We start from the raw sequence: 19,437 nt of genomic DNA on the forward strand, positions 1-19,437 counted from the left end.
GAAAAACTGAAAGACTTAGAGAGACGATGTATAAAGAAGAGAACAGGAGTAGACAGTGTACACGCGTATAATCTGTGTTTTTTCTCTCCATTTTTCTTCGTTTCCTTTTGATTTGCAACCAAACCGAAACTGGTAGGAAGAAAACGGATAGGAAAAAAGTTTCCCGAATATGTGAGTAACACTTGTCGTCGGGTGGTTTAAAGAAAAGTGACAAAGAAAATGTATCCATTTGACCCCTTCGTTACCTTCTTCTTTCCGGTTTCGTGATAAAAATTTGTCTGTTTTACGAAACGTGATCTCGCCGACAAAAAGTTTTTCCAAAGAAGATAATGAGACAATCACCTTTTAAGCAATACTTTGATATTCTTCATGAAACTAACAACTAACATCACACAATTTCAGATTTTGGGATTTAGAATAGCAAGAATATTATTTTTAATTATAAAGTTGAAAAAATCAGAAAAATCGTAGTGATATCATTGCGACTAGAAAAACTGCTGAAGTAAAACTTTTGGCAACTTCTTATTAGATGAAAAATGGGAAAAGAGAAAGTTCTCACGGGTGAGAGAAACATGCAATCAAGAAGTGGTAACGTGATTATTCCACCAGCCTAGATTCTTTTCTCGTATTTCTGGGAAACAAAAAATGAGACTTCGAAAATTACAAGGAATAGGGCAAACTGAACATAGATAACTCTGAATGGCGTTAGAAAAATGGGAATTTTTCTATCAGACAAAATCTATTATTTTGTGCTACCTGACCGTACAAATTCATGATTGTCATATTCGAAATTGTTACGTAGCACAAGATTCATGAAGGAAAATTCAGAAAACACTGAATTTATTAAAAGATGAAATCAAAATCGTAGTTATGCATGTTGTTATTGTTCCGAAAATTGTATTCCAACGACAAACCGGAATGCAAATAAAACCGAAATTCAAATACAAAATAATTGAATGAATATTCACCTCCATAAAAAACCACTACATCAAGTCCTTTCCTACCCTATCCATTTTGTATCCACCTTCCCTCCCTTCATCCCATCTCTAACCACTTTCATTTCCTCCTCTTCACAAATTGACTCATTTTAATAGCGTCGTCATGTCATCTTTCCTCACACAAACGACTGTCTAATTGAGTAAGGTAAAATAGAACCCAACTAACCAGAAGAACTTGCGACGGATTTACGTTGTTGTCCTTTTTTGCAATCACCGCCGGAAGTGAGTCGATTCCGGTAAGACCGTTCAAAAATGTCCGCGGAGATTCGATGGATTTACGTCGCAACCTGTGTACAAGAAATCTGATATTTTCTGATCCACGCAAGTGTATTATAATCGCGTTTCTCTGGAGCGCCTCGTTTTTTTTTTGCTAGACTCGTTGAACACATCAGTGTTGCATTGTGAAGTGCAAATAAATTATATATGTGCGGGGGGTTAAAACACTAAAATGTTGGAATACAACGAGCTTGGGGTCCATTCCTAGACAACAATGAAATTTGAGTGGCATGACTTGAAAAAGGAGAGCGCACACTTCTGAAGTGCGTTTAGATACAAATGAACTTCTAAGAGTATTTATAGCTCAAATAAGAAAAAATATATCGAAAAAGGAAATAAAACCGCCAAAAAGAGCGTTGCGTCACTGGCACTCTACCTTCTAAGTTCCACGTTCCGGTCAGCGGATGTCGTTTCGATTCGCGGCGACCTCGGCAAATCTGCAAAAAAGGTAAATATTGAAAATTTTTTAGGACTGGGAAAAGTGTTTGATAAAGTAGTGACTCACCAAAATTCAAGTTTTTCCGTGGCGTAGTGATAACTGGTTGCACTCCGTCATCCTTAAAAACATCCGATGGGCCTACATGAGACAAATCTAACCGTTCCATGTATGGCTTCGGTTTGAAACATGGCGATGTACCATCATCTTCGCTAAGTAATGACATGGTCTCAGCACCAGATGAACCCTAAAAGGTATAACAATTCAGTTTCAAAAAGAAAATTGATTCCAAAAACATACAGGTCGATCGGGACTACTCAACATTTTAACTATTTTGAGGTCATGGCAGAACCTCTCGATTGATTCTCGGGTCACCTGTAAATTACATTAATTAAAATTCACCAGAAAAAATATGGCATGTTTCTCACTAGGAATTGTTTAATACATAGAAAAAAAGACTGGAACAAAATATATTTACCCTCCTAGGAACACCCCGTGAAAAAATTCCCACGGCAATTTTAGGAATTCCCACGATAGGTATATACAAAGATTGTTTTTAACCAAAGAATGTAAATATTTTCCCACGGTCTTTTTAAATGAGAAATGTGTTCGGTTCCCCGTTCGAAATAAGAATATGTATTTTTTCCATTAAAAAAATAAATAAACCCACTTTCAACCGTTGTTTGAAACCTCTGCGAGCCATTTGTGTTCTGATTCTGAAATATGAACTTTCATAGAAAAAAAAACTTCCAAAAAAAAAGAGAATGGACGGAAAAACCATTAGAGCATGGCAGAAAATTACGAAATAACCAAAAAGCAGTTGGTGCTCGTAGGCGTGGAGAACCAGAGCAACGATTAGATATTCAGGGGCGAACGAGACTCATCAATAGCCGGAAAACAAAAATAAATATGATGAGCCTCCCTCTTACTCCCTCAATTGAGAGAGTGGGAGCAAACGGCTCAAGAAAATAACCGAGGGGTCTAGTCTCTCTTCTAAATCTATCTAAACGGGGAATTGCCATGACTACGAAGAACTAAAAAAAACACACATTTATATAAAAATGGCATGTATGGAAGAGCAGTTTTGAGCACGCGCACAGAGTCACAGGAGGAAAGATGAAGCGGATGGAACGGAGGGGAGGAGGTTGGTTGACTAAACCTCTTTTCTCCATTTCCTCTATTGCTCGTAATTATAAGGAAGCCGTCCGCTACCTCTCTCACCTCCTCTCTCTTTCACTTTTGAAGGTGTGCGGGGGCCCCTCAATGGTCCAAACGTCAATTATGCAAATAGCCAGTTTTGAGAGGAGAAAGAGACATCTGCTCTTATGTCTCTTCCATATTTTCTTTAGATACCTGTGTCTCGTCTTTCTATTTGAAAACTTTGCAAGACAGAGCACAAAGGTCTACTGGGCCCCAATTTGGAATGTATCCATTGCGTGAGTGAAGAGTGCATTCAAGATAACGGCTAAAGTTTGGTGTCGGTTTTGTGCGCGACTCGAGGCGAAGTATGATTTATGCGCGACTGAAATTGACGGTTAGAAATGGAGAAAACTTTTGATAAATCCCTGATTAAACTGGGAATTGGCAAATAATTCGATGTATGCTTCTGCGTCAAAACCTTAACAGATTTGAAAAATCTGTGATACAAAATAAGAGAAATTTATGAACAAAAAAAAAGACTGGCAGGTGCTATTCATAAAATTTCATAAGAAAGATTTTCTTCAACATTTCGAAACTCAACTTTTTTTGGAAAAAAAATCTGTGAAATCTCGCTGAATAAGAAATGAACATGTCGAGACAGAAAAATATTTATTGACTATGAAATAGGAGTGAATACGTAGAGAATATATGAGAAAAATAGCGGATCAGACACACGACACAGAATACAATCTTCTGCAGTGTGGGGATAATGGGAAATGAGAATATTAGAATACATAGATTTCATCAAAACAAAAAGAAAGAAAGAAATTATTGTTGAGTTTGTAAGCGGATTTGTGTATGGCAGTTAGTAAAAAAACTTACATTCAAAAACATAGAATTGCAAATGTTAAGTTATCTATTGGATAATGACAAAGACAATGATGACGACAATGATGAGTATGATGACTAGCGGAGCAATGATGAAACATAGAAGATTAAGGAAACAATCACGTGGATTACGGTAGTTAGACGGAGACCATCCGATGGCACGACGTTGGGTTACTTGTTTAGTTTCTCTGAAATTAGGTTAGATGTTTTCTGGTTAGTTACAAATTAGTTCTTGTTTTCCTGGCTATCAGTTCATAAACAAACATTACAAGTAAAAATAAAAAGAAGAAAGCGACGATCAGTGGCGCCAGGGTCTCAATGAAAAATACAACTTTCCAACGTTGACAATCATTTCCATAATAAGTGGTTCTGTTTTGAATACGCTTATACCTTGCTCTTTTTGCACGATTGTCGTGACGTTGGTTTCTATCATCTCGTGGATGATAACCATATCCATCTTCAATATGTCTCTGATCATCTTTCTTCGGGTACTTTTTCTGTGGTTGCTCAACTGTTCGCTTTAAATGACGAGTGTTGTATTCCTCTTCAATCAACGCCTCTTCTGCATCTGGAAAAAATATAAAACTTTCGAAATTTAGGCGGAAGTATTACCACGATGGTGATTCTCAAAACGGCCATAATCATATTGAGATCCGTCTTTGATTCCAGCGTTTCCTTTGTCAATGTATACTTCGTGACTATGTCCATGACCATTATTGTGATCGACAACGTTTCCACGACTATTATCTGCAACCGAAATGAATATTTTCTGACTTATTATTAGTAACCAACATGGATCATATCCTTTTTGACTGCCATTGTCAATGGATTGTTTCTTCCTGTCATCGTCCTCCTTCTTCTTCTTCCGTTTTCTCTCAATTTCCTCATTTCTTGTTGTAGTTGTAGTGGTTATTGTTTCTTCAGTAACCCCTGGAGCAATAGTTCTTGGAACATAGATTGGCTCCCCATAGTTGTCGTATTGCTGTTCCGATACAACTTGGAGTGGGATTTGCTGAAATTTAAGAAGATTGTTAGTAATTTAAAATATGAGTATTTGTGTTGGTAAACGGAAATCATGCAGGGTAAACGTGAGATTACAAATATGGGAAAAGTCGAAAAATCATACACGTCGAACAGTATCTGGGGACTTGGATGAAAGTTGCACTCGTACTTGGATAGGGGATCCCGATTCTCGCATTGGTCGAGGAATTATATAGTGATTGGTTTGTGATTCTGAAAACATTCGACAAATGTGAAAAATGAAGAAGTTAATATTGAAACTCACGCTCTGGGACCTGGTCATAACGTGGTGGGTATTGTTGTTGTGGCGGTGGCTGGATTGGTTGTGGCTGAATTCCTGCACCAATGATATGAGGTTGGGTTGGAGGACGTTGGTGGTGGATTTGACTGTAGGCTTCGTAGATTGAACGCTCGTCTTCATATACCTCACCACCGCTAACCTAAAAAATTGTAGTTGATTTTGATACTTCCAGTGAAATACTCACTCTCTGAATGACAGGTTTTGGGGGAATTTGTGGTGGTGGGGCATCTCTTCTTGGCAAATTGTACTGTGGATTATCTTGCATGTTCACATTCGAGTACGCTCCGCTGTTTCTATCTTTTTGTTGTCTTTCCGGGGAAATACGGCGATCAATGTAAATTTGACGAGATCCTGAACTTATGCTTTCATTTTTCAGAACGTCTAGTGTTTTTCATACCCTCTGATTGGCGTCTACTACGACGCTCAGTGTCTTGTCTTGTTCGTCTCTCTAAATCGCTGAAATGACAAAATTTGAAAAAATAAACAATCAGTTCGCGATAGTTACCGTGTCTGTTGTTCTGAAAGTTGCTGATAGTCATATTTGTTTTCAGAGTGAATGAGTTCTGGTACACTTCCGTGACTATGAAGACTGGTACGACTTCTTCTTGTCTCAATTACACCGTACCCCGAAACCACATCTTTCCCGGAATAGTAAGGGTCATTAATATAAGTCTCTGATCGTGGTTCGGAAGATCTGTAAAACTCTAAACTTGTTTATTTTTGACTCTGAGTTCACCTCGACCACCGTTTTCTATCATTTGCTGGAGCAGCTGGGAAGGAAGTGTAGGACTGTCTCTCTTGTCTCTCTCCGTATGCTGTATAATTGCGATTAGCAGTGTCGTAAACGTAGCGCGCACTGAAATAAGAAGAATCAGAATCAAATTGTTATCAGCGCACTCACGTTATATCGCCTGTTGGCTTGACAGAATTTCCACTTCTTCCCGAGTACATTCTTCTCAGTTCTTCTGATTGTGAATCACTTGGACTACTGTGGGCATCCACAATTCTCAAATCGTCACGACTCAAACGATGTGCGTCGCGAACTCCAACTTGACTTCTTGTCGGCGAACGGGAGTAGATTCTTGTAGAGTTATTGGTTAACTCGTGGTTCATATACGCCACTGTGGAGTATCTAAAAAACAAAAATGTAATGAAAACGTAGACGTGGACTTTGAAAATTATTTTTAAAAGTACCTGTCGGCGACGTCGTGCAAAACAGGCGGTGGAGTTGTCTCGTCGGCGTAATGACGAATATCGTCTAAAAAGAGGAAATGGAAATTGAAAGATTTGTACGTCTTTTGTGAATAAGTTTTGATAGAAAAAGGGAAAGAAAGAGCTTGTGAGTCATTCAAGAAATAAGGAAAATAATAACGGGGGTGTTCACGACCTATTTTCGATTATTTTATTTGTCTTGTTTCAATTGAAAATGGTCATGACGGTAGTTCTAAAAGTATTGAATAGTGACCATCCCTATTTCCCAAATTTTCTCTGAGACTATGCAGAAAAGTTATGCATGTACACTCAAATCTATCAAACGATCACATACATTCATAAATTAAAGTAGAATATTTGAAACTAATATGGCACGTTGAAAACTACTGAAAGACTAGACTTTCCATTATTCGAACACTGATATAATGTCCTGGTATAAACCGTGTTTGACAAAATAACAGAAATTTGGTAAATTCGAAAATATCATTTTTGAGGAAACAAAAACAAAAACTTTTGTTAAATTTAAGGTTTTCTTCAAGAATATTATGCTGACAACTTTAAGGCCAAATGTGTATGATGAATATTTGAGTGAGTTGATTTTACTGATAAGAAACCCCCTCCTCCGTTCTCTGTGTGTCCATTCTCTCCACACTCCATCTTCCTCTTTATCGTAAAATTCTACCGCACTCACATTTTTATACCTGTATTTATTTTGAGAATACTACTGAAAACCCTATTAACTTGATTAAAAGCGGAAAGCTATTGGTATATGGGTGCTTGGTGTGGTCTTACTAGTGAGAATACTGCGGATATTCTTTGTTATCCAGTTCAGATTCATTTTTGAATTTTCTTCCAACAAATACCAAACGACGACTTCACAATCGTAAAGTTTTGAGGGAAACAGAGAAGAATAGCAAACAATATTTGTTGCCCTTTCATGGTGAATCAGTGATTTGTCTGTTGCGCATACATGAAGGCATACACATACACACAAACGCTAAATTCTGTTTAGATGATTCATTCTTTTCGAAATTTGCATTCAAGGAGAAAGTTAGTTTTTCAGTGCTAATTAAACAAAACATCATGAGACAAGTTTAGAAAGTACCTGGTACACTATGCCGACGTTCATGAAGTCCACCAGCGGATTGAACGGATGGAGGGACATCATACGGTACTTGAGCGGAGTAGGCACGTTCAGTTCCATGCGTGGGATAGTCATACTGAGTGCTGAAAATTAAAGGAAACTTATTTCAAAAAGGGTTGAGAGATTTTATGTTGCAAATTGGAATTTTCAAAAAATATTTTTAAATATTTATGTTTTGAAAAGTAAACTGAATGGCAAAAGAAGTGTTTTAATTTTTTTAAATTTCAGAACAAGTGAAGTTGAATTCTGAATTTTGTTTACTTCAATTTAAAGGTGTGGATTCTTAATTTTGCGCTTCGTAGTTTTTAGATATAAAAATTTGGAGAATTCTCCTTGGGTTGGTCATAAAGACGATGTTCTCGCATGAAAGGTTGTAAGCAAGGGTTTGTCAAAAATCGGTGTGGAATTAAACCACCGTCTACAGATTAACCCTACTACCACTGTGCTACCGTTGTGTTTTACTTCCATCAATCTCTTGAATCGGAATATTATTATCATTCAGTTATAGTAAGCATCTGTGAAACCATGATTTAAGCTCAATTGAACCTACGTTCAAAACATAAATTGTGAACAAATTAGTACCCTCATCTTTAAATCACCCAAAAAAAAATACCTAGACTGTCTGAGTTGTTGGAACATTGCGTTGGTTAGAGCAGTGGTGGTCGAAGTGTCAGTGATTAGAGCTGCATCAGGCGGTACAGGCGGCGCAAAACTTGGAGGCTTTGGCGGTGAGACGGCGGTTGTTTGTGATCGTAGTTGTTGCTGATGCTTCTCACTATACAATGGTATGCCGACTGATGGAGGCTCACTTGACGGCGGTATTGGAGGCGGAGATGCCGGAAGAGGTGGCGGCCGAATTGTTGGTTTTGGTGGTGGTTGTGGTGGGGACGGTTTTGTGGGTGGATTTGACACGGGAGGTTGGGGAGGGGATGTCGTCGGACGGGCCGTTGATGGAGGTGGAGGTGCCTGAGATAGTGGGGCTCTCGAGCTTTGCTCCACTTCGATGACGGTGGATCTACTAGAAGAGTGAAGTTGTTAGTTCTCATTTTGTCGTAATCCAGATGCAATATTTTTATATTCTAAAATTACTCACTTGCTCGAAGAATACACACTATTCCTGGACGAATTCTGTGCCGACTCCTGAACCCCATAGATTCCATCATCGATGAATTGAAGTCCAGAGATAGTTACAGGCGTAGATTCCTAAGATGATTATTCCATTTGTCTCTATTATTCGAAATATCCTACCTGGACCCTTTCCATAAAAGTGTTGAACTGGTTCACTGACATTTTCCAGTATCGTCTTCTATGTTCGTCATTCAGTCGGTCTTCTGGAATTCAAATTTGTTGTGATCGTGGCATCCTAACAGAACAAACAAAAAACGCGGGGTATATCAAGAAAAGGATTATCGATTCAATTCCTTTAAAGAATTTGTTTGGTTGTCGACTTAAAAGTGTTTGATTTAAGTGGGCATAGGCGCATTTTACGAGAAAACGAGGCGAAACGAAAAACGATGGTGGTGAGTGATAATACACATTCTTATCGAGCAGTGCCAAAAACTCGCTCTTATTTCGGTATGTTTACAATTTTTGTCAAAATGGAAAACTAAACTATGCATTTGATTCTGATCAATCAATACAGAGCACTCACCCATTTGTTTTTGAAATGTGCACGCAGTATTAATAGTGAATTTTGGGTAGTCAGAGAGACCGAATCTCCGTAACAAAGGCTCAAACGTTCTAGAACCATCTGACGCGGTGATGAATACAACTATATTGTCACGGACATGTTCAGGAATATCGGACAGAACCTGCAATTGAAAATTATGAAGTGAAACGAGAATGCTTTCGGGGACCTGCTGCAGCTCATCTTCTTCATGCATGCTCATTCTGTGTAAATCTGAGAATACCACTGCAATAGTGTCAAGTCTCATTTTCCAATTGTTCAGAAGCCATTTGTTAATCAAGGAAGGAGTATCAAATCCATCACTGAAATTTCGAAAATTTTGGTATAGAAGTACAAATCCGTATTACTTACTAAGTGTCACCGCATCCAATCATATCCAAAATAACAGGTCTCACTGGCATAACTGTTTCATTAAAAATATAACACTGCACAGGTCTTTGTGGGGTTTCTTGATTGAATTTCTAAAAACATCTGATTTACAGAACATAAAATAAAATCGGTACCTCATCGGCAATATGAAACCTTTTCTGATCTGTTGGTTCAACACCATAAAAGTAATTACAGAGAAAATCTATGAGATCTGATTTCTGGGAGCTTGATGGACCAATCAACAGTATTATTCGGTTTTCACGTTCCTTGTTATCTGAATACAATAATAATTTGAAAACACATTAAAAGTATGACTGACCTTCTTTAGCCGAAACAAATATAGTCCGTACATCCCTTTGTTCAAGGGCTTCTCCAACAAATTTCGAATCTGGAGAAATCATATCCTCTAGTAGAGGAGTATCGGAAAGGGCTCTGAAATGTTGACTGGTCATACAAAGTATGCAACATGGAATACATAGTGTTGGATTGAAATGTTTATTTTGGTCATCACAGTTTAGTACGGAAAAGTAAACTCAAGAAGGTAAGCCAAGATGAACAGTTATATTATACATTACTAAAAATTTTAATTAAAAAAGAAAGAAGTCCTTTCTTAAAGGAAAATCAGTCAAAAGTTACTTTACATGGAGGGCTCAGCTTCCTATTCTGACTAATATAACTATAACTAGCAAAATATGCACAACACTCTCTGAGTCACTCTTTTAGGGTCGCTAAGTTGTGAAACTGCTCAAAAAGAAACAAAACTCCCCCGTTCTTATCAATTTAACAGCGATAATTATTTTATTCCATTCTACCGCTTATACTTTAAGTACATCGGTATTAGATCAGAAACAAATACGTCTTGCGAAACAAAACCGCACCAACTTTTATTTGGAATTTTATAACCAATACAAATTTCCAGCGAAAATTTCATGTTTGTTTGTATTCCTAGCTAGAATTTGATAACTATTCCAATTCACACATACCTGATCATTTTATAAGATGGGAATTAATTCTATTAGGTTGTAAATCAGCAATGGGAAGTCATAAATCGGTTAGGGTCTTGAACAAAAGTGAGAAAAATGATACATGATGACGAGTGATAATAGTGATAGAGAGAAGAGAACATATCTGATTTGGTAGTATCAAAACCCGTTTCTATTCTTTTTTTGCTTCTTCATAACCCTTGTCCTCTTCATCAGCATGATACGATTCATATAATTATTACGCCACGGTTATATGTGATGGGTGTCCTCCCTCCTTGTCATATCTTTTTGATCGAACACTTTTGAAATTGGAAGTGAGAACTTGTTTAATGTACCTGCTATACTTTGGAACGGAAGTGAAAAGTTGATAGATATGAGAGACAAACCTATAGTTTTTTAAAAACTTTATTATTATTATTTCATCATTTTCTGAAATTCAAACTTTTTGGAAAGCTCCGTCGTTTCTTCTGAACAAACACAGAACGTTGGAAAATACATTTTTTATTCACTTCAAATCAAATCACAAAAAGCCACCAATTCGAAAAGGTTTCATAAAAATTCCATACGAAAAACAATTAGCAATGATGATGATGATGATGGAATGGGTTCCAGTGATGATGATGATATGGCTCCTCAATCACGACGACTGGTGGAGCTCCGTACATTGGTGGAGCCATGTATGGAGTGGCAATTGGTACTGGAACTGGCGCCATGACTGGGACGACTGGTGGTGGAGCATATCCCATTGGTGGTGGAGCATATCCCATTGGTTGTGGGTATGGGTACGAGTTGTTGTAGGGATTGTAAGCCATGATGGATTGAGCTCTAAAAAATAGGAAAAGTTAAGGTTGTGAGTTGCAAGGTATGAAAACGGAGTCAAAAAAGAGGAATAAGAGCATAAATGTGAGGCAAACTGATATGGAAGGTATGAAAAAGAGACAAATGTCACAAGACGAAGAACTGATGGAATAGGCTGATAGGTCGAGGTGTTTTATATCATTTCAGTATCAGCCAAGAGGTGAAACACGTCATTTGCTAGGCAAATAGTGTGACACCTTTCCCGAAAAAGTTTCTCCTTGTTGCCGCATATTCATAGATTTCGAAAAAATAAGGTTCAATGAGTCACTGACAATGGAAAATGACAAAAAAGAAGATCAGTTCAATAAAATGAAAAAGGTGACATTAAAGTCAGATTTCTTTGAGTTTTTATGGTAGCTGCCGAAAGTCAATATTGACCTGTCAACATCGAGACCAAATCGGATTTTTTGGGAGAAGATATCATATGATTTTTGCTTTTTAGATGAGTTGGAAGATGGAGATTGCGTGTGTTGTATCATTGTTTTGTTTGGACATTATTATACAAACAAGCAATAAGTTGTTAAACAAGGAAAAATGCTTAATCAGCCAATAACTAATTTTACGCCAAGTTTTCATCATCAAACTTTGATCGTTAATATCAGTGACCAAAAAATTAAGTTGAAATGAATTTTAAAAAATTGTTACCAGACAAGTATTATCTTATAACAAGAATCCAATGTTTTCTGTTCACTTGTTTATGGGTTTAGTTTTAACTGATATATTTCCTATTCTTTTATTGCCCGATTTGGTAACCCTAATCATTTGAATCACCAACTTTCATACCAACTGGAACTTGGTTTTTATTTACAGAAAGGTACAAAAATATGGAAATCTGGAAATTGTGGTCTGGTTTGGTGTGAAAACTTGTGATGTAATGTATTTCGACAATTCCTTCACAGAGACAAAATTCACATACTGCTAGTCTCTCGGTACGGAAAACACAAACAGAGTTACGCCAATCTTATCATATTTTTCAATAAAAAGTTAAGGACCCATTAAACCTATCCCAACCACTCGACCAAACACTGCAACTATCATCAAAACTGAATACTCTACAGGGTAGCTGATAAGTATCTGAACTGATGTTTTCTGGAAACAAAGATGATTCCAGGAAATACCCGCAATACACTGGTAATTTTGACAGAACATGTTAGAAGGCATTCGTGAAGAGAACAGTGAAAGTCGCAAACTTTGAAAGTCTTACCATAAATGGTAAAGTTGGTTTTACTTCTCAGAAAACTTTATAGTTTGTAAGACCGAAGTCTATGTTACGTGATAATTGCCAAAACATAAGTTCACATACTTGTCAGACTCATTCATATGAATTAGAAAACTTCCAGAAGCTCAAATCTCTTTCGACATGGTATAACATTTCAAAACAGTTCAGTTTCACTAGTGTTGATGAATCACTGTGTGGAACTGTTTGCTCGGAGGAAGCGACAGTGACTAATGCAAATAACAGTACGTCACTAGCTATTTCTTATCGGTTGGTATGAAGTGGGAGTGCTGAATTCTTTTCTGATTATTTCTATTCGTAAGTTCACTCTGACGTCATTTCTTTTTATTTGGATGCTTTATAAAGGAAGTGTTTCTATCATTTCAGTATCATTTCAACTCCAGTTCTTTTTTCACTTCGTTATTCTTTGTCACGCCAACTGTTTCAAAATATGAATTCGATATTTCGATAGTGTTTCCTACCATTCTTTTTTAAACAGCTTCTTTAATATATTTCTAACTGTTTTGTTTTCAGAATCTAAACAATGTCCTATTACGGAAACGGAGGATACAACCCATATGGGCAACAAGGTTTTGCTCCACCACCAATGCACGGAGCCCCTGGATTCGCTCCTCCACCAGTTCACGGTGCACCAGGATTTGCTCCTCCACCAACTGTTCATGTTCATAACAACAGTGGGCATCACCACCATCATCATGGTCTCCTTCATGGACTCGGCCATGTTTTCAGCCACCACCATCATCATCACGGCCATCACGGGCATCACGGACACCACTAAATAAGAAATCTCCTCTTCAGCGAATCTCATCAAACGCATACTAACATGTTTCGAAACTTTGTTCAAACGGATTCATTCTTTCATTCTTGTATTTTCAAATTGCTCAATTTGTAATAATTTTCACTGTATCAATAAATAATTTATTACAAACTGTGTCATTCCGTTAAACAAAGTCTAAACTAGTTAATAAAGTTTAGGTTCAGAATACAAAACATTTTTATTTTGAGAAAAAAAAGTCACAAATTAAGTAATAATTGAGAGAGAAAAAATTGCTAAAGCGGAGAGAGTATATTTAAAAAAAACAGACTTTAAAAAGAATGAAGAAAAGTATGCAGTCAGTTCGATGTTGTACTCAATATTAGAAAAAAATAGGAAATATTTTTAGAATAAATAAAAGAATTGAACGAGATGTGGTGAAAAGGAATATGTTCTAATGTTGCACTAATCAGGTGTGAAAGTGGTTAGCCGAGAGAGCTTGTTGCAGAAGAACGTATGGTGGAGTTCGGAACTTGATGACCTCCGTGTAAGCGTGAACGTGAGCTGGAATCCAGATGTCCTGGTCGAACAAATAGATTGGATTGTAAGAAAAATGCTCGAAGAGGCTACAGTAGAATTGGATTTCATATTGATCATAGAGATCTGCCTTGACGATTCCCTGAAAATATACTTTTGAAGTTTTCAGTATTTGAATGTGTAAAAGTTTACATATACTCTTTTTCATTTCCCGTACTCACCGCAAATTTCTCACGAGCCAATTTCCCGAGTTTGAATCCTTTTGGAAGACGAGAGAAGTCGGGATCCATTGGTGTGTCAATTCCCTTAAACAAAAAAAGTTATGCACCGTTGACAAAATAGTTTCCCACCATTGTTTCGGCCGTTGGAAAAGTAACACCAGGAACAATCTCATAGAGTTTATCTGTTCGTGGTTTTTTGGCTGTTGATTCAGTGGTTGCAGCAATTTTTCTTTTGAGTTGATCCTGACCGCCTCGAATCTAGATAATAAAACATAGCTAATAAAACTTCTCGAGAGGGCACAATCACCTGATTAACGCCGTATCCGTTGTTTCTTTCGTTGGAGTAGAGATTGTACGTATCCTTGTTGCTCATCGTTGCTTTTCACGGGACTAAAAAGAAAAATTTAAAGATCAGAAAAAATAAAAATAAAAATATATAAAAAGTCTCAATAGAGCTTCAAATCCAAACAACTGAATAATAAAACCAAATCAGATAGATGAAAAGAGAAGGTCTCACAATGTTTTGTTACCCTCTTTTCATCTGAAATTTTGGCGAGGTTGAATGTCTTCACAACAAAAGACGAATAGCAGACGGGGCGGGGACATGCAAGCAAGCTGCCAGACAGACAAAGTATAGAGTAGAGAAAAAAATTGTGGCCCATGGGTGAATTCCAAAAGTTCACGCCTTCCTCCGTTTTGCAGGAGCAGAAAAAAAAGAAGCAAGGAAAAGAGGAAAAAGATGAAAGTTGCTATTTCTGGATAAGACGGATCTAGGAAAGGACTAAGAGATGAAAAGTGAACTTCGCTCAGCATGGATGGATTTCTGCTCTCTTTTTTGCAAGGAAAAAAGAATAGAATATTTTCTGAATACAGAGATCCATGAAATGCACATTCCATAAAAAGTATTTTCTGTTATTGAAAGAACAGAAGCTTAGATAGCAACCGTATTCCAAAATACAACATCAGATCTACTAAACTTGTAAAGACTTGTAGACGAGTATATCGCTAATCTTTTTCTTCTGACCATAATCACACAATGTGTGAGCAATACATAACAGACGACGTCTCATTCGAAGAAAAAAGATCACGGAATACGTGATATGTGAGTTTTTGCTAAAATTCAAATTTGATAACCAACAACTGGAGATTTTAAACATGAATAATACAAATTAGAATTCGCGGGAAAAGTGAATTGCCTATGAGATTGCAACCGCAGATTAAAGTGTGAAAACTAGAAGGAATTTATATGAATCAAAGTTGGATTAAGATCAAAAAGAGATTAGTTGATTCAAATTTGCACATATCTATCTCCTTATTTCATTTTGCAGTCTTGCAAGTGGATCAGTAAGAAATGATTGCGAGTGCTCCAGCATTCCTAAGACGCCAGTGGTCGGAAACAAGGACAAAAGGAAGAAAACTGAAAAGATGAGATCAAAAAGAAAAGCATGCCGGAAATTTTGTGAGAACTTCCACGCCTAATAAAAGGTAGAAAAGCTTTTTGGAATCAAGGATAAAACTTTTATTTCACCATAAAATGTGGATTTGTAGCAGTTGTGAAAACAAAAATTTAGAAAATGTCTCTCATTTATTTTTTGCAGATTTAATATAAGTGCTCATAAAACGAAAAAGAGCCCTTGGGGTATACTCACTTACTTTGCAACAAGCACGAGATAACGTAGGATACTTACTAAAACTTATGTTCCTGAATATTCTCGGATAAAGTTCGAAAAGCTATAATAAGTTTGTGGTCTGTTATCCTAGTGTCCAGTCAACTAGACGACTTCAGTAGTCTCTGCTTTTTATTGGTAACCATGTTGCAGAAGACACACCGTTTCTCATTCCATCAATTAAAAAAAAATAGATTTGCTAGAAATAAAATGCAATTAGAGTTTGTGCTTTCGATTTAAGAGCAGAATGTGTCAGCCTCCTGCAACTGACCGGAGAGGAGATTAAATGTTTGGTCGAAAAGAGAGAAATAGCAAGTAGAAAAAATAGATTAGTTTAGGAGTGTGGTGACTAATTAAAAGTATATAAAATGTACTCCATCCATATTTCCTATCCAGCATAGTCATTATTTATGAATAGGTTTCTTTCACATTCCTTTTTGCTTTTTTTGCAAAGAACAACATTTCTGAAAGGAAGGAAAGAAGAAAAAAGAAAAAACGCTAGAAAAGAAAGAATGTATCACACGTTTTAAGTCTCAATATAATTCAGGCTAAAGGTTAAGCATTTCTTCCAGTGACGAAACGTGTGAAAACACGAATTTACCTACAATCAGTTGGAATCAGTGAAATTTGATTTGCTCTATTTTAGTTAGAAATGAAAAAAGTGATCAGGTTGCCCATCACATCACCCAACTCAAAAAATAAACAAACTTTCGAAGTGGACCAAAATGAATACGCCAGTGTATTCGGTTTCCGAAAAACTGAAGAAAAAATCTCAAAAAGCAAGAATAGTTTTAGTTAGCAGACAACCCACGCGATTCCGTTTTACTCGTTCAAAACAACTCAATAATCAAGATTGTTGTCATTGCTACCATTTTGAAAGTGATAGCTAAGAAGATAATGCAGTGAAACAGTGAATAATTTTTGAATATGTCGAAAATTATGCAAAACAAAACTGCATTAAGTTTAATCCAGTCGGGCGATAGGAACATCAAACAATTTTTAATGCTGCTAACAGATATTATCGAACCTGAAAAAATGTCGGCCGGTTTGTTCAAATCATCACTCACCATTTGGTTGGATAAATCAAACATCATATACATCCAATTATATGTAATCAGTATTTATTGACAAAAAACTGGAAATTGAACATAAATGAGAAAAAAAACTTTACAAATAACATATTTTTTAAAATAAAAGGTAGGAATGGGAGAATGATGTAGATTTAGTTATAAAAAATCGCTTCATGAATTGGAAATTGTGATTTAGAGCAAACAGAAAACAATAAACGTTTTGAAAAATGAGTGATGTGACAAAAATGAATTTTTCTGAGTCGTTTGAAAAATTTGGGGTAATGGAATGCCAAAAATAGGATCAAGAACGTTTATAACATTAAAGTTATATTTTGAGAGAGCAGAGAGAAAGATATTTCTGAGATCATGAGGAAACAGGTGAAAAATGAACACTGACAGTTTTACTTAGTTAGCAATAAAGGCTAGCAGAATTGACACAGGAGTTCATTGTTTCAGAGAAGTCGGCTCGAAACATGAGATCAGTAAGGAGACCAATATTTTGAACTCTTTTGAAATAAACAAAACAAAAATAAGAAGTATAACGAACATAGTATGAGTAAAGTTTGTTTCTAGAGTAGTTCTACATAGATGGTGAGGATTGCTTCTCTTTTCTCGATTATTCCACTGCTTCTTTCCATTCTGCTTCTTTTCGGCAACTCGAAACACGTTCAGCTTCCGCTTTAGCTAGTCTCCATCTTTTTTTACAGCGATCCGCTTGGTTCTTCGCCAAATCAAATTCTTTCTCATAGGAATGGCGGACATTGTCCATCTGCATTTTATGACGACGAGCACTTTCGAGTAGAATTTCGTGACGACGCAATTCTGAGATCAACATCTGAAAATTGAGGTATCATAAGTATTGAGAATACTGGATTGTGCTTTCAAAAACAGTCACGTTGAAGTCAAACTTTTTACATAATCTGCAAATGACTATCTAATTGAAAGTGAAAAACTGGTATGAGATTTTTTTTTTGAAAACTGCAACTCGTCGCGGGTTTGTTTTCGCCGGCTGGCGTACTTTCTACTCTTTCCAAGCATATTGCAGCGCCTCAGCCAAAAAACAACTTCTCTTTTATGTTTAAGAGTGATGTCCGATGTGTTAAAGAATGACACATATTAAATTAAAGGTACACTTATTACTTTTCATTTTGGTATCTATAATATACAGTAGCGAGCATAAGTGACCCCGCTTTCATACTTTTATGTGTAACTCGGCTGAATCGTGTTTGTTTTGCATGAACTTTTTTTTGAAAGATAGCCAAAATATTCAGCAATAAGAAAATATGTTTTTCGAAAAATTTCCATCACTGATTTTTTCGATAATCAATTTTCCCTGATCTTGATTTGAAAATCCGAAAAAAAACTTTTTGTTTTTCTCTTGGAGTGATTGAGTTTTTAATATCGAAATGGTCGAGAGCACTACTTTTGACTTCTGGAGCTGTAGCAATGGTCAAGGTTTGAGAGACCGATTCAACATCATTTCTTGTTTATTTTGGTTGTTTCGAACATTTTGATATTAAAAACTCAATAACTCCAAGAGAAAAACAAAAAGTTTTTTTTCGGATTTTCAAATCAAGGTCAGGGAAAATCGTTTATCGAAAAAATCTGTGATGAAAATTTTTCGAAAAACATATTTTCTTATTGCTGAATACTTTGGCTATCTTTCAAAAAAAAACTTTATGCAAAACGGACACGATTCAGACGAGTTACACATGAAAGTATGAAGGGATGCTCACTTCTGCTCGCTATTGTACATCTAATTTATATTGATGTAATATACAGTTTCAGTTTGTCTAATGTAAATGTTAATTTTTTCTTACCTCATTGACGTATCCACTCTTTTTGGACACTTCCAGTCTTTCTTGAATATCATCCATTTCTCTTTTTCTTTTACGAATATCTGCGTATGCTTTATTATCTCGCTCGACGATCCAGGACATTTTGATTTCAGCGTTTCTGAGATCCGTCTCGCTTTGCTCACAAATTGCAGCCTTGAGTGTTGTCTCTTCTTGGAGACGCTCTTCTCGAATTTTGAGTTGAACACTGGACTCATATTCGACCTGAAAAAAAAAATAATACCGTAACATCCTCATCCAAAAGATATGATTTTTCAAATACAGTTTTTTGTTTGAAAACAAATTGAAGTAGAGAAAATAGAATTGAGCAACTTTTGAAATGAAATAGACAAAATGATAATTCATACCTACACCGAAATGCTGCCCACGAAAATAAGTCTACGCAAGAACATGTCTCCTTTACTTTTTTCCCTTGGTTTCTTATCAAAAAATGTAAGACATAGAGCTAGAGTAGGATAAAAAAAGAAACAGTTACACTTAAAGTTCTGATTGAAGATTCGAGATACTTTGCAATTTGTTTGAAAGCGAGGTGCGATTAAAGAGTTATATAATTCCTCGGGTACTGGCCATAAATTAATGATTAAAAACATACTTGTCAAAAATCGGGCCGGCCCGTCGGCCCGGATTCGAAAATGTGTACTTATTTTGTAACACAATTTTCTGAAATTTTTCGAAAATTTAGAGTAAAAATGCTTAAATTATCATACATATTTACCTTTTTATTGAATTTTGGCCCGGCCCGGCCCGTGACAAGTATGATTAAAAAAGTAGTTAGAAAATCGT

General features: G+C 36.4%; 6 protein-coding genes across 6 annotated transcripts; 1 reads left to right on the plus strand and 5 right to left on the minus strand.

Annotated features, from left to right (window-relative positions):
* Nucleotides 1-1,646: 1,646 nt before the first annotated feature.
* On the minus strand, nt 1,647-2,413 carry GCK72_023198 (uncharacterized protein; the record flags this gene model as incomplete). The annotated part of the gene is made up of 4 exons (XM_003103211.2): nt 1,647-1,711; nt 1,780-1,957; nt 2,011-2,085; nt 2,381-2,413. 4 exons carry the CDS (start codon nt 2,411-2,413, stop codon nt 1,647-1,649), a joined length of 351 nt encoding a protein of 116 aa, XP_003103259.2.
* A 1,353-nt stretch (nt 2,414-3,766) lies between these two features.
* On the minus strand, nt 3,767-9,872 carry GCK72_023199 (uncharacterized protein; the record flags this gene model as incomplete). The annotated part of the gene is made up of 21 exons (XM_053735283.1): nt 3,767-3,926; nt 4,129-4,306; nt 4,351-4,485; nt 4,531-4,750; nt 4,910-4,971; nt 5,024-5,198; nt 5,244-5,410; nt 5,457-5,515; nt 5,565-5,753; nt 5,796-5,915; nt 5,961-6,191; nt 6,254-6,317; nt 7,377-7,498; nt 8,029-8,433; nt 8,509-8,618; nt 8,664-8,746; nt 9,067-9,226; nt 9,272-9,404; nt 9,454-9,563; nt 9,606-9,745; nt 9,791-9,872. 21 exons carry the CDS (start codon nt 9,870-9,872, stop codon nt 3,767-3,769), a joined length of 3,105 nt encoding a protein of 1,034 aa, XP_053578849.1.
* Nucleotides 9,873-11,029: 1,157 nt separating this feature from the next.
* On the minus strand, nt 11,030-11,266 carry GCK72_023200 (uncharacterized protein; the record flags this gene model as incomplete). Its single annotated transcript, XM_003103228.2, has 1 exon — nt 11,030-11,266. The coding sequence occupies one exon, from the start codon at nt 11,264-11,266 to the stop codon at nt 11,030-11,032; it is 237 nt and encodes a 78-aa protein (XP_003103276.2).
* Nucleotides 11,267-13,072: 1,806 nt separating this feature from the next.
* GCK72_023201 (uncharacterized protein) lies at nt 13,073-13,327 on the plus strand (the record flags this gene model as incomplete). Its single annotated transcript, XM_003103300.2, has 1 exon — nt 13,073-13,327. One exon carries the CDS (start codon nt 13,073-13,075, stop codon nt 13,325-13,327), a length of 255 nt encoding a protein of 84 aa, XP_003103348.2.
* Nucleotides 13,328-13,772: 445 nt separating this feature from the next.
* On the minus strand, nt 13,773-14,434 carry GCK72_023202 (uncharacterized protein; the record flags this gene model as incomplete). Its single annotated transcript, XM_003103214.2, has 4 exons — nt 13,773-13,982; nt 14,062-14,145; nt 14,191-14,319; nt 14,369-14,434. 4 exons carry the CDS (start codon nt 14,432-14,434, stop codon nt 13,773-13,775), a joined length of 489 nt encoding a protein of 162 aa, XP_003103262.2.
* Nucleotides 14,435-17,414: 2,980 nt separating this feature from the next.
* GCK72_023203 (uncharacterized protein) lies at nt 17,415-18,885 on the minus strand (the record flags this gene model as incomplete). Its single annotated transcript, XM_003103303.2, has 2 exons — nt 17,415-17,633; nt 18,619-18,885. 2 exons carry the CDS (start codon nt 18,883-18,885, stop codon nt 17,415-17,417), a joined length of 486 nt encoding a protein of 161 aa, XP_003103351.2.
* Between the last annotated feature and the right edge of the window lie 552 nt (nt 18,886-19,437).

The sequence above is a fragment of the Caenorhabditis remanei genome, chromosome X (genome assembly GCF_010183535.1).
Source record: "Caenorhabditis remanei strain PX506 chromosome X, whole genome shotgun sequence".
NCBI classification, from domain to species: domain Eukaryota; kingdom Metazoa; phylum Nematoda; class Chromadorea; order Rhabditida; family Rhabditidae; genus Caenorhabditis; species Caenorhabditis remanei.